The sequence below is a fragment of the Manis javanica genome, chromosome 9, assembly GCF_040802235.1.
Source record: "Manis javanica isolate MJ-LG chromosome 9, MJ_LKY, whole genome shotgun sequence".
Lineage (NCBI taxonomy): Eukaryota > Metazoa > Chordata > Mammalia > Pholidota > Manidae > Manis > Manis javanica.
Genome location: NC_133164.1, coordinates 13,263,270 through 13,277,988, shown reverse-complemented (window position 1 = coordinate 13,277,988; position 14,719 = coordinate 13,263,270). Strand labels below are relative to the sequence as shown.

Here is a 14,719-nt window from a genome sequence, read left to right as displayed (position 1 = left end):
TAGCATTTCATTGGTCCCCTATGAATGCACAATGTGTCCTGGTGCTGGTGGACACAAGAGCTGAAAGTTTTCTGATTTATGGCAACTCTGAGTGTTTTCCTGAGACCCCTGCTTTGATAGATGGCTATGGAGGTAAGGCAATCAGAGTGAAGAAAGCTCAAATCCTATTGGGAAAAATGCCCCAGAGGAGAATACTGTGTACATTTCTCCTATCCCTGAATATATTTTGGGGGTTGATATCCTGCAGGGCCTGTGGTTACAGACCACTGCAGGTGAGTTCAGACTGAGGGTACATGTGGTAAAGGCAGTTTTAAGGGGACACACTCAGCACCAGCCTGTAGCTCTGCCTGTACCTCAGTGGGTGACAAGTACTAAGCAGTACAAATTGCCTGGGGGACACAAGAAAATTGGAGGAACTCTACAGGAGGTGGAGGTAAAGCCCACTCATAGTCCTTTTAATTCTCCAGTGTGGCCAGTGAAAAGATGGACGGCTCCTGGTGTATGACCATGGATTACAGGGAACTGAAAAAAGTCACACTCTGTTTGCAGGCTGCTGTCCCCTCTATAGCAGCCCTTATGGACACACCCAGTCATGAACTACGAAAGTATCATTATGTTGTGGACCTTGTTAATGCCTTCTTCTCTACTGACATAGCACAGGAAAGTCAGGAGCAGTCTGCCTTCATGTGGGAAGGCTGGCAGTGGACATTCACTGTCCTTCCACAGGGACATCTCCACAGTCCCACCTGTCACAGACTTGTAGCCCAGTACTTGGCCACATGGAAGAAACTGCAAATAGTGTGGCTGTATCCCTACATTGATGATATTACCCTCATAATTGATTCTCTTGCAGGTTTAGAAGGGGCAGTTCCTAGACTGCTGCAACATTTACAGGAGAAAGGATGGGCTGTGAACAGCACCAAGGTTCAGGGACCTGGTTTGTCTGTAAAGTTCTTGAGTTTTGTCTGGTAGGATAAAATTAAAGTTATCCCAGAAGCAGTCATAGACAAGACCCAGGCTTTCCCTACCCCTGCCACTATAAGCATTACAAGAGTTTGTGGGTCATTTGGGCACTGGAGAGTGTTTATCCCACACTTGGCACAAATTCTGAAGCTCCTATACCGGCTGGAATGAAAGGGCATCAGGTGGGACTGGGATAAGACATGTGCAGTTGCTTTTACTGCTGCTAAGTGAGGAGTCAAGGCCGTACAGGCCTTGCATGTAATGGACTCATCAAGCCCCTGTGAGCTGGATGTTCATGTAACCAAAGGTGGTTATGGATGGGGCCTTTGGCAGCAGCTTGAGTGGACACAAAAAACTTCTGGATTCTGGTCACAACTGTGGAAAGGCACAGAGGTCCGGTACACCTTGACAGAGAAGCCCCTGGCTGCTGTGTACCACACCTTGCTGGTATGGAGCCCATCGCTGGAACAGCTCTGACTAAGGTAATAACCACCTATCCCATTGCGGGATGGGTGACTGACTGGACCTGAGAGCCACAAGTGGTGTGGCACAGACGCCTACACTGGCCAAATGGGTGTGTACTTACAGCAGCATAGCTCCCTTTCTAATAGCCCCTTAAGCAGAGAACTCCAATGCTTACTGGGGCCAGAGACGTAAACCAGCGGAAGGCACAAAGAACTTTTGAGCCATTGGTAGCCAAGAGTGCTTATCAGGAGGGAAAAGCCCCTATACCTGAAGATGCTCGGTATACAGATGGCTCCAGTCGTGGGGAGCCCCCAAAGTGGAGGGCTGTGGCTTTTCATCCTAGGACTGAGACAATATGGATGAAGGAAGGAGAGGGGAAGAAGGGTCAGGGACTGGGCTGTGGGCTGTATGGCTCGTGATCACCCAGGAACCCTCCCTCACAGTGGTGCACTGACAGCTGGGCTGTCTATCAGGGCTTGACCCTGTGGCCACCGACACGATACCAGGCCAGCTGGATGGTTGGTCACCGTTCCCTTTGAGAGAACAGACGGGCTGAAAATGGGCGCCTGGAACATTCTAACATGTAGAGGTACAAAAGAAAGGATGATTCATTATGTTTTCCCATTTAAAGGAATGCTTATTATCCCCAGTTGATTTTATACATATCCATTCATGTTTTTTCAGTAACATGCTATCTCCAAACACACTGACTTATACTTTTTGAAATATCCAACAGATATTTATTATTTCAAACAAATAGCTACTGACCTCACTAAGGAATGCTTTGATTTTATCTCCAGAGTAAATAGCTGTAGCAATTTTTTCTGTTGAGAATTTCCAAAGAAGGTTTCTCAAAAACCTGTTTTTCTGTGTAAGAAAAGCTGCCAAAATTCCTCTAGAAATAGCTGTGTTCTCCTCATTTATTTTTGATGTAGGATTATAAATTACTCCCAACCGGCTGTGAACACTTGTTTTCTGCAAAACACATTTACAGATGAAAAAGATCAGTATCTTACATACCTTTTTACAGTTGAACTTTTTCTTTCCAATCAAGTTCTACTTTACCATACAGCATCTCCACCACCAAAATCTTCCTGTGTTGATTGTACCACATAAGGCACACCACTGAAATAGCCTAAAAACAATCATTTTAGTAACTCTAATTGCTTCACCTCATTGTGTAACAGTTCTTTTATAATGCAGTACCACGTTTAACCTCTTTTTGTGTTTCTGTGTGTGAAATAACACACATAAAAAATACACAGATGTAGAACTTAGTGAATTAACCATAAAACTATCACCTCGGTCAAGAAATAGAGCACTATCAGCACCCCAAAGATTTCATTCATGTTCCTTGCAATCACTACACCTCCCCCTTTATTAGATGACCACTATTCTGCCCTTCAGGGTAATACCATTCTTGCTTTTCTTTGTAATTTACCACTTAAGCTGGCATCATTAAATATAGTTTGAACTTCACATAAATGGAATCATACAGTTTGTATTCTTTTGTACTCTTTTTCCATTCAACTGAATGGTTCTGAGATTCAATATTCTTTTGTGTAGTTGTAGTTACTTTTTTTTTCTGTACTGTACAGAATTCCACGGTGTGAACATACTCTTCTCTCATCCATCCATTTGAATTTTTTCTCAGTTTGGTGCTCTACAAACACAATATGTGTATCTTCAACTTTAGAATATGTTAAACAGCTTTTCAAAATAGTTGGACTAGTTTTCATTCCTACCAGCAACACATGAGAATTCCATTACCCCCACAGACTCGTAGTATTTTGTACTGTTAGACTTTTTGATTTCAGTTGTTCTGGTAGGCATGTAAAGAGATCTCATCAAGGTTCAGTTTGCTTTTTCTCATTACCAGTGATATCAAACATCCTTTAACATGTTTACTGGCCTGTTCTCTGATTTGCCTGGGTAATCTTTTATCAGTATTTTCCTGGAGATAATTACCTTTTTTCACTGACTTATAGGGGTTTGATTTCTAAGACTTGAGTGCTTTTTGGGTTTATGTGTGTAGAGATAACTTCTGCCGTTCTGTGACCTGTCTTTTTATTCTCTTGATGGTGTGCTCTGGAAAAAAATAGTCCTTAATTATAATGGGATTGAATTATTGGTATTTTACTTCATGGCTACTGGGTTTTGCATTCCATTTTAGAAATCTTGCCCTACACTGAAGTCATAAAGATAACCTATGTTATCTGAGAGACACTTTACTGTTTTGTTTTTTTATGTTTAAATCTATAATCCATCTGGAATTGATCTTTGTGTATGATTTGAAAAGGAGAAGGTTTAAAAGACAACCCATATTGTTCTAAAAGGCCAACTTTATCATAAAGCAAGTGTAATATATGCATAGGTCTGTCTCTAGGTTCCCTGTTCTTTCTCTCTTGCTCTATTTTTCTGTGCTAATGCCAAACTGTCTTTAATTATACAGCTGTACAAAGATCTTGATATCCAGCAGACCATTAATTGTGTCTTATTCCTCTTTAAGAGTATTTTAGCTATTCTTGGTCTTTTGAATATCTATGTAAATTTGAGAACCATCTTGACAATTTCCTTTAAAAATGCTGAGATTCATACTGGAATGACACTGAAGCTATACATCAATTTTAGGAGAACTGACTTCTTTACAATATTGAGTCTTTCAATTCATGACTATGGCATATCTCTCCATGTAAGTTTATGAATTTTCTCTTAATATTTTATTGTAGAAAAGCTTTAAACATATTTTGTTATATTTATGCCTAGTATTTGATATTTTTGATACTATTAAAAGTGATATATTTATTTTAAAATGCATTTCTCCTTTGCTACAATTCTTAAAAGACTTTACTTTTATATACTGAACTCCTGGTTTAAAAATAAACTCATCCTGGGCAGTCTGGAAGACTGTGTGCATGCCATAGGTTAAATCTTCTCAGGAGTAATTAGAAAAGGAAATTCCAAGATACTGTTTCATGGGTGATGTCGGGCAAAAGCATAAAATCCCTGAACTCTGAAAGTGGCCTCTAACATCCAACAGTAAAGGTGAAAATCTAAGTGACTACAAAGACTTATGCACAGACTTTGACCAATAAAGGACTTTTGCTGATCCAGAGGCAATCCCTAGGACGCCAAGATAAAAGATTAAAAAAAAGAAAAAAATCTGGGTTGTAACAGAGATATACAATGAGAGGGAAATAGACCATAGAAATAGTTGAGTCACATAACTGAACAAACATATGACCAAATAACAAGTAGCTCTGGGGATGAAGGGATATCAGTATCCAAATATATTACAGAATTATCTAAAATGTTTGTTTTCAATAAAAAATGATGAGATATACAATGGAACAGAATAGTGTAATTCATACAAAGAAAAAAACCAGGTATTAGAACTGTATTGAGGGGCCTTAGATGTTCAACTTAACAGACATAAAAATATATTCAAAGAGCTAAAGTAACCATGTCTAAAGAATTAAAGGAAGGTATGATTATATACTGAAGCTATACATCAATATATACACTGTGTATGATTTGAAAAGGAGAAGGTTTAAAGCCAGCTGCCAACTTATTACATAGATAATAAACAGATAGAAAAAAAAAGAACCAAATGGAAATGGAAATCCTGGGGTTGGAAGCATAGTAACTGAAATGAAAAATTCACTAGAGAGGTTCAACAGGTTTGAGTCGTCAAAAGAAAGAATCGCTGAACTTAAAGTCAATGGAGACTCTACAATCTGGAGAACAATATAAAAAGAAGGAACAAAAGTGAACAGATCCTCACAGAAATGTGAGATACTGTTAAACATACTGGCATTGGCCTGCAGGGACAGCTGTATACACTACTGGGGAAAGGCGGTTTGTCAGCCTCTCAGAACAGGCTGCCAGAGGGTCCTGAGAACAACAGGAAGGAGGTGGGGGTGGCTCCACAGATCCCAAACAACCTTCCTGAAATGTCCTGGTCTGCAGTCCACTGAGATAGGCCAGAATGAGTTCTGAGATCGTCTATGATAAGAAAATTCTCCTGGCAGATGTTATGTGTCATTTAAAAAATACTGATTATTGTTAATGTATAGCAAGCCTCCAAGATGGCCCCAAATAATCCCCACTTCTTGGTACCTATGCTCTTGTATAGTTACTCCTTGTACTGAATAGACGTAAATAGGACACTGTAGCGAATAAGACATTGTAGAAGTACAGTGTGTGACTTCTGAGGCTAGATCATAGGAGACGTGGCTTCTCTATCCCTTTATTACTGATTCTGGGGAAAGCCAGGTGCCATGTTGTGAGGACACTTAAGCAATACTAAAAAGGTATCTATGTGGTAACAAAATGAAGCATTTGGTTAGTACCCAGTGAAAACCTGAGGCCTCCTGCCAACAGCCGTGTAAGTAAGCCATCTTCCAAGCTCATCCTGCAACCCAGTCAAACCTCTGATGATTTAGCCAAAATCCTGACTTATCCTTATAAGAAACCTAAGCCACAATCACTCAGCTAAGTTACTCCTGAATTCTTATGTCCCAGAAACTGAGAAAATACTTGCCTATTGTTTTAAGCCATTAATTAATGGGTAATCTGTTATACAGAAGTAAATTTACGCTTGGCACAAAACAATTTCATAAAATATTTTGGTTCATTTCTCAGGTGTTTTTATCTAGACAGACTTTTGTGTTCCTTTTGAAATACAGAATGTTATAAAATAGTACCATTAAAGATTCAAGATGAGAGATGAGACAGAGAACTTCTCTCAAAACCACATACAATGTGAAAATATAGTTAATACAACGAGTCCTAAAACAGCAACAGGAAATAAGGCTGCACCAGACTGCACACAGACCTCACAAACAGAGCAGACATCATGAAACGGGGTGACGTATGAAAGCCTTGATCCGGTGGGACCCAAGCCCTTCCCTTACCTCAGTTCACCAGTGGGAGGAAGAGAAACAGAGTAGGAAGGGGTGGAAACCTAAGACTGGTGAACACCCAGCCCTGGAGGTCAGCTTTGGAGCACAAAGCTACATTGTGTGGAGCTCTGGAGGTTGATGGGGTTGGGGACCTGGGACAGGTAGAGTGCTTGAGAGACTGAGATTTCCGGCCATTTGTGGAGGACGGGGATCCACATCTGGCTGCTCTGGGGTAAAGGAAAGATGGGCAGTCTGACAGGCTTCCTAGCAGTAAGAGGGATGCTGAAGGGGTGGTGTTTGCACAGAGCTTGCTGCATGGGAGAAGGGACAGGTGGACAACGTTGTCTGGGTGCACTCTGCCCAGCAGGTTGGGAACTTTGAGGAGCTTCAGGCACTCCATCCCCCTGGCGGCCTACTCAGCTCCAAGGCCCCCCACTGTGACACGTAGCCTGCTGCACCTTCATTCTGGCCTGCCAGCACCTGCTCGCAAACTGGCAGTCACTGCACTGGCATCAGGCCAGCCAGAGGGAGGCCCCGCCTATGACAGCTAGAGACACAAAGCACAGAGGCTGACACCTGTCTGCTCGGCCCACTGGCTCTGACACTGGAGACAGACACCACAGACGGGAATCAGGAAACAGCTCCTTCCTCCCCTCAGGCACCAGTGCTGCTCCCCTGTGACCCCCAACCTCACTCTAGGGGCTGAGCAGCTCCAGAGACTGGAACTTCTGGGCACCACACAGAAATATGAAATGTCAAAAGAACATGGTTCAGACAAAAATCTCACAAACTGCAGGAAAAGGACAAAATGAAACTGAACTCACCAATCTTTCTGAAACAGAGTTTAAAATAAAAATCATAAACATGTTCATGGAGGTACAGAAAAATATTCAAGAACTCAGGGATGAAATTAAGATGGAGATCCAATCATTAAGAAATTCCATATCTGAAATGACACAAACAATGGAGGGATTTAAAAGCAGATTGGATGTAGTAGAAGAGATGGCAAATGGAATAGAAATAAGAGAAGAGGAATACAAAGAAGCTGAGGCACAGAGAGAAAAAAGGATCTCTAAGAATGAAAGAATATTGAGAGAACTGTGTAACCAATCCAAATGGAACAATATTTGCATTATAGGGGTACCAGAAGAAGAAGAGAGAGAAGGGATAGAAAGTGTCTTTGAAGAATTAATTGCTGAAAACTTCCCCAATCTGGGGAAGGAGATAGTCTCTCAGGCCATGGAGATGCACAGATCTCCCAACACAGGGACCCAAGGAAGACAACATCAGGACACATAATAATTAAAATGGCAAAAATCAAGGATAAAGACAGACTTTTAAAAGCAGCCAGAGAGAGAAAAAAGATCACATACAAAGGAAAATCCATCAGGCTATCATCAGATTTCTCCACAGAAACCTTACAGGCCAGAAGGGAGTGGCATGATGTATTTAATGCCATGAAGCAGAAGGGCCTCAAACCAAGAATACTCTACCCAGAAAGGTTATCATTTAAATTTGAAGGAGGGATTAAACAATTTTCAGATAAGCAAAGCTGAGAGAATTAACCTCCCACAAACCACCTCTACAGTGCATTTTGGAGGGACTGCTATAGATGGAAGTATTCCTAAGGCTAAATAGATATCACCCAAGGGACAGACAAAGAGTACAGAATGTGATACCTAACATACAAAGAATGGAGGAGGAAGAAAAAGGAGGAGAAAAAAAAAAGAACTTTTAGGTTGTGTTTGTAATAGCATACAAAGTGAGTTAAATTAGACTGTTAGATAATAAGGGAATTATCCTTGAACCTTTGGTAACCACAAATCTAAAGCTTGCAATGGTAATAAGTACATACATATCGATAATCACCCTAAATGTAAATGGTCTGAATGCACCAATCTAAAGACATGAGTCACTGAATGGATAAAAATACAAGACCCATCTATATGCTGCCTACAAGAGACTCACTTTAAACCCAAAGACATATACAGACTGAAAGTAAAGGGATGGAAAAAGATATTTCATGCAAACAAAAGGGAGGAAAAAAAAGCAGGAGTTGCAGTACTTGTAACAGACAGACTAGACATCAAAAAAAAAGAAAGTAACAAGAGACAAAGAAGGACATTACATAATGATAAAGGGGTCAGACAAACAAGAGGATATAACTATTATAAATATCTATGCACCCAACACAGGATCACCTACATATGTGAAACAAATACTAACAGAATTAAAGGGGGAAATAGATGCAATGCATTCAGTTTAGGAGACTTCAACACACCACTCACACCAAAAGACAGATCAACCAGACAGAAAATAAGTAAAGAGACAGAGGCACTGAACAATGTATTAGAAAAGATGGACCTAAAAGACATCTACAGAACACTCTATCCAAAAGCAACAGGATACACATTCTTCTCAAGTGCACATGGAACATTTTCAAAAATAGATCATATACTAGGCCACAAAAAGAGCCTCAGTAAATTCAAAAAGATTGAAATTGTACCAACCAGTTTCTCAGATCACAAATGTATGAAACTAGAAATAAATTACATAAAGAAAATGAAAAAGTCCACAAACACAAGGAGGCTTAATAACATGCTCCTAAATAATCAATGGATCAATGATCAAATAAAAACAGAGATATAGCAATATATGGAGACAAATGACAAAAGTAATTCAACACCGCAAAACCCATTGGATGCAGTAAAGGCCATGCTAAGAAGGAAGTAAATTGCAATACAGGCCTACAACAGGAAAGAAGAACAATCCCATATGAACAGTCTAAATTTACAGTTGACAAAACTAGAAAAGGAAGAACAAATGAGGCACAAAGTAAGAAGAAGGAGGGACATAAAAAAGATCAGAGCATAAATAAATAAAATCGAGAAGAATAAAACAATAGAATCAATGAAAGCAGGAGCTGGTTCTTTGAGAAAATAAACAAAATAGATAAACCCCCAGCTACAAAACTTATCAAGAAAAAGACAGTCTATACACATAAACAGAATCAGAAATGAGAATGGAAAAATCACTATGGACACCACAGAAATTCAAAGAATTATGAGAGAATACTATGAAAAATTCTATGGTAACAAACTGGATAACCTAGAAGAAATGGACAACTTTCTAGAAAAATACAACCTTCCAAGGCTGACTCAGGGAGAAACAGAAAATCTGAACAGACCAATTACCAGCAATGAAATTGAATTGGTAATCAAAAAACTACCTAAGAACTAAATCCCTGAGCCAGATGGTTTTATCAAACATTTAGTGAAGACCTAAAACCCATCCTCCTTAAAGTTTTCCAAAAGTAGAAGAGGAGAGAATACTCCCAGACTCATTCTATGAGGCCAACATCACTCTAATACCAAAACCAGGCAAAGACACCACAAAAAAAGAAAATTACAGACCAATATCCCTGAAGAACATAGATGCAAAAACACTCAACAAAATATTAGCAAACCAAATTCAAAAAACACATCAAAAAGATCATCCATCATGATCAAGTTGGATTCATCCCAGGGATGCGAGGATGGTACAAAATTCGAAAATCCATCAACGTCATCCACCACATCAACAACAAAAAAAACCCACATGATTATCTCCATAGATGCTGAGAAAACATTTGACAAAATTCAACATCCTTTCATGATAAAAAGTCTCAACAAAATAGGTATAGAGGGCAAGTACCTCAACACAATAAAGGCCATATATGACAAACCCATAGCCAACATTATACTGAACAGTGAGAAGCTGAAAGCTTTTCCTTGACAAGATAAGGATGCTCACTCTCCCTACTTTTATTCAACATAGTTCTGGAGGTCCTAGCCACGGCAATCAGATAACACAAAGAAATAAAAGGCATCCAGATTGGTAAGGAAGAAGTCTAACTACCCCTGTTTGCAGATGACATCACATTGTATATAAAAAACTCTAAAGAATCCACTCCAAAACTACTAGATCTAATATCTGAATTCAGCAAAGTTGCAGGACACAAAATTAATACACAGAAATCCATGGCATTCCTATACACTAATGATGAACTAGCAGAAAGAGGAATCAGGAAAACAATTCCATTCACAATTGCGTCAAAAAGAATAAAGTACCTAGGAATAAACCTAACCAAGGAAGTGAAAGACCTATACTCTGAAAACTACAAGACACTCATGAAAGAAATTAAAGAAGACACCCATAAATGGAAACACACCCTGTGCTCATGGATAGGAAGAATTAATATTGTTAAAATGGCCACCCTGCCTAAAGCAATCTACAGATTCAATGCAATCCCTAAGAAAATACCAATAGAATTCTTCATTGAACTAGAACAAATAGTTCTAAAATTCATATGGAACCACAAAAGACCCCGAACAGCCAAAACAGGGGAATTACACTCCCTGACTTCAAGCTCTACTAAAAAGCCACAGAAATCAAGATAATTTGGTAATGGCACAAGAAGAGACCCATAGAGCAATGGAACAGACTAGCAAGCCCAGATATAAACCCAAGCACATATGGTCTATTAATATATGACAAAGGAGCCATGGATATACAATGGGGAAATGACAGCCTCCTCAACAACTGGTGTTGGCAAAACTGGATAGCTACATGCAAGAGAATGAAAATGGATTATTGTCTAATCCCATACACAAAAGTAAACTCAAAATGGATCAAAGACCTGAATGTAAGTCATGAAAACATAAAACTCTTGGAAAAAACATAGGGAAAAATCTCTTGGACATACACATGAGCAACTTCTTCATGAATGCATCTCCCTGGTAAAGGGAAACAAAAGCAAAAATGAACAAGTGGGACTATATCAAGCTGAAAAGCTTCTGTACAGGAAAGGACACCATCTGTAGAACAAAAAGACATCTCATAGTATGGGAGAATATATTCATAAATAACATATCTGATAAGGGGTTGACATCCAAATTATATAAAGAGCTCATGCACCTCAACAAACAGAAAGCAAATAAGCCAATTAAAAAATGGGCAGAGGATCTGAACAGACACTTCTCCAAAGAAGAAATTCAGATGGCCAATAGGCACATGAAAAGATGCTCCACATCCCTAATCATCAGAGAAATGCAAATTAAAACCACAATGAGATACTACCTTACACCAGTTAGGATGGCCAACATAGAAAAGACTAGGAACAACAAATACTGGCAAGGATGTAGAGAAAGGGGAACCCTCCTACACTGCTGGTGGGAATGTAAACTAGTTCAACCATTGTGGAAAGTAGTATGGAGGTTCCTCAAAAAACTAAAAATAGAAACACCATTTGTCCCAGGAATTCCACTCCTAGGAATTTCCCCTAATAATGTAGGAGCCCAGTTTGAAAAGGACATATGCACCCCTATGTTTATAGCAGCCATATTTAAAACAGCTAAGAAATGGAAGCAACCTAAATGTCCATCAGTAGATGAATGGATAAAGAAGAGATGGTACATATGCACAATGGAATATTATTCAGCCATAAGAAGAAAACAAATCCTACCATTTGCAACAACATGGATGGAGCTAGAGGGTATTATGCTCCGTGAAATAAGCCAGGAGGAGAAAGACAAGTATCAAATGATTTCACTCATCTGTGGAGTATAACAACAAAGAAAAAAACTGAAGGAACAAAACAGCAGCAGACTCACAGAACCCAAGAATAGACTAACAGTTACCAAAGGGAAAGGGATGGGGACAGATGGGTGGGAAGGGAGGGATAAGGGGGAAAGAGGGGTGTTATGATTACCATGTATAATGTAGGGGGTGGGGAACACGGGGAAGGCAGTATAACACAGACAAGACAAGTAGTGATTCAATAGCAACTTACTATGCTGATAGACAGTGACTGTAATGGGGTATGTGGTGGGGACTTGAAAATAGGGGCAGTCTAATAACCATAATGTTGTTCATGTAATTGTACATTAATGATAGCAAAAGAAAAAAAGAAAAAAAACACTACCTTCAAATAAGTAGAGGAATGTATCCTACTGAAGTATATCAGCTTGTTATTATCTAGTAACAAGAAAATTAAGGTTGACTTAAAGTTTAAAAAACTTTTCAGTAAGATAAATTTAGTTTTTATTAAATAATCAGAGAAAGAAAGTGCTGCCTTTTAATGTGATGAAAAATTGCTTATTAGAGGTAGTGGTAGGATCTACAACCATTCACTCTGTTTTAATAGCATTTTTACAACCTTTGTGTCTTAGTTTGAGCTGCTACAGCAAAATAATCATAGGTTGGTGGCTTATAAACAACAGAAATTTATTTCTCAGTTTTGGAGACTGGAATCTGAGTTTGGGATACCAGCATGGTCAGGTTATGGTGAGCACCCCCTTCTAGGTTGTAGAATGCTGATTTCTCATATCCTCATGTGACAGTAAGAGAGTGAGTAGCTCTCTGATCTCTTCTTAAAAGGGCACTAATCCCACTCATGAGTGCTCCACCCTCATGACCTAATTACCTCCTGAAGGCCCCATCTCCAAACACCATCACACTGAAGGGTTAGATTTGAACATATGAATTTTGTGGGGACACAAACATTCAGCCCATTAGATATGTGTCTGTCAAACAGCAAAGGCTAGCCAAGAATACATTAGTCAAGACTCACAGGAGACACACAGGTTTTTCTTTCCCTCGACAAAGTTGACTGTTCAACACGCAGACTGTTTGCATTACCATCTCAGTCTCCTTAGAACCAACTTCTCATCAAGTTAAGGTACTTAAAATGCTAGCATGGAGGGGAATAAGGATTTAATGCATGTTCTTCATAATGTTTTCTCAAAATTAACAACATTAATATTAAATTTTTTGTAGAAAGAATATTTGAATACTCACCATGTGCTCTAATGCACTGAAAAGCAGTTTTCTCCCAGATGGTTCATCAAAGTCAGCAATAATCCAGAGAGAAACTGAACAAATTATATCATAATCTGAAAGGTTTAAACAGTTTGGTCAAATAATTGTTTTTAACATCAAACCAAAAGCAGGGATACTTCCAATTATCTAAATACATTAAAAATATCAAATATTAAAGTTAATCTTTCTGAAAATAAATATTGCTAAATATTGTAAACATTGCTAAAAATTACTCACACACACACTGGTATACATGGAATAATGCTGAAAGAGTAAATTATTATTTTAGCTTTTATAAAATCAGATACCAAAAAGAAAGAATAGTCCCTAAGGGACATAAAGGTGGGCTACTTTCACCAGTAGAAAAAATTGTATTATGCCTATAATGGTTCCAGTGTCAACAAGTTAAACTGCCTTCTAGACATTTGTAAAAAAAAATTGATATTATACCCTACATTTAAGTAAAACTAGATACAACAAAGCTTTTTAGTAGATATTGAGAACAGCAATATTTTATTAGCTTATGATTCATTTACTTCAAAACATCTGGCTCTTATTAACTTGGTCTAACAGATCATCTTGTGCCAACATCAGTACAATTCTTTTTAAGAAAAGTTTGAAAAGTGGAAGCCATAAAAGCCACAATTTTTAATTCTGAAGTTACAGTTAAATGGGTTTAATTTCACATAGCCTCAGCATGTAACACCTAAGTTAATGCTAATCTTGCTACCATTAAATTCTATAGAAAAACTGATGCTTAGATCGCATGACCCACTTAAAACGATGGTAAGAAATTTGCTACAGGAAAAATTCCCTGAACAGTTGGGAAGCTACAGTGATTAACATGCCCCATAATATCTAACTAAACAAAAACTGTAACAAACGGAAGGATGACACTGCAATCTTCAGAAGCAACTTAAAAGTTAAGGCAGCAGCATGTTTTTTTTTTTCAAGGAAAGGTAAAGAATTGAAATGCCTTAATGTCAGTGCTTTCACCATCACAGCAAGGAAACTGAGAAATATTTCAAAAGTGCTTAGTAAATCTCACAACTCTAGTATTTCTTTACACATTACATAAGTGCAAAGAAGAGGAAATTAGGTGTTTCTCAGATAATAAAGTGTCTTTTTTTTAATTGCAAGGGACTTAACCAAAGGGCAGTAAGTATAGGCTAATTTATTCTGATGCCCGGAAGCACTTTTCAAAATACAACACAGAACCTGATAAACATGTTTCCTATTTCTTATTTCCTATTTGTTTGAGTTCTTTTCCCTTCATTTGACACATTCAGGACTTTAGCCTGCCATAACTTGGAACTGTATTAGATGTTATAATTTGTTGGATTTCTTGTAGACATACCACTTTATGAACATAAACTCATGGGTCTGTTAGAAAGTAATTCTGGGGCATCTGGTCCAAACTTGGATTCACTACATAGCATTCTAAGAAACTGGTTGGGTGGCTTCTGCTTAAATCTCCCTCATTAATAAAAATTTACCACTTATTATATACATCATTCTGTTTTTAGATC

The 14,719-nt window shown here is 38.6% G+C and overlaps 1 protein-coding gene across 2 annotated transcripts in view; it reads right to left on the bottom strand.

Moving 5' to 3' along the window:
* Positions 1-14,719, bottom strand: part of UGGT2 (UDP-glucose glycoprotein glucosyltransferase 2) — a 178,919-nt gene that overhangs the window by 74,664 nt on the left and 89,536 nt on the right. For both annotated transcript variants that reach the window (XM_073212435.1, XM_037024986.2), the window contains exons 20-21: positions 13,170-13,264; positions 2,197-2,403 (exon numbers count right to left, since the gene is read on the bottom strand). In XM_073212435.1, the coding sequence (XP_073068536.1) occupies positions 2,197-2,403; positions 13,170-13,264 (302 nt within the window). The remainder of the gene's footprint in view (positions 1-2,196; positions 2,404-13,169; positions 13,265-14,719) is intronic.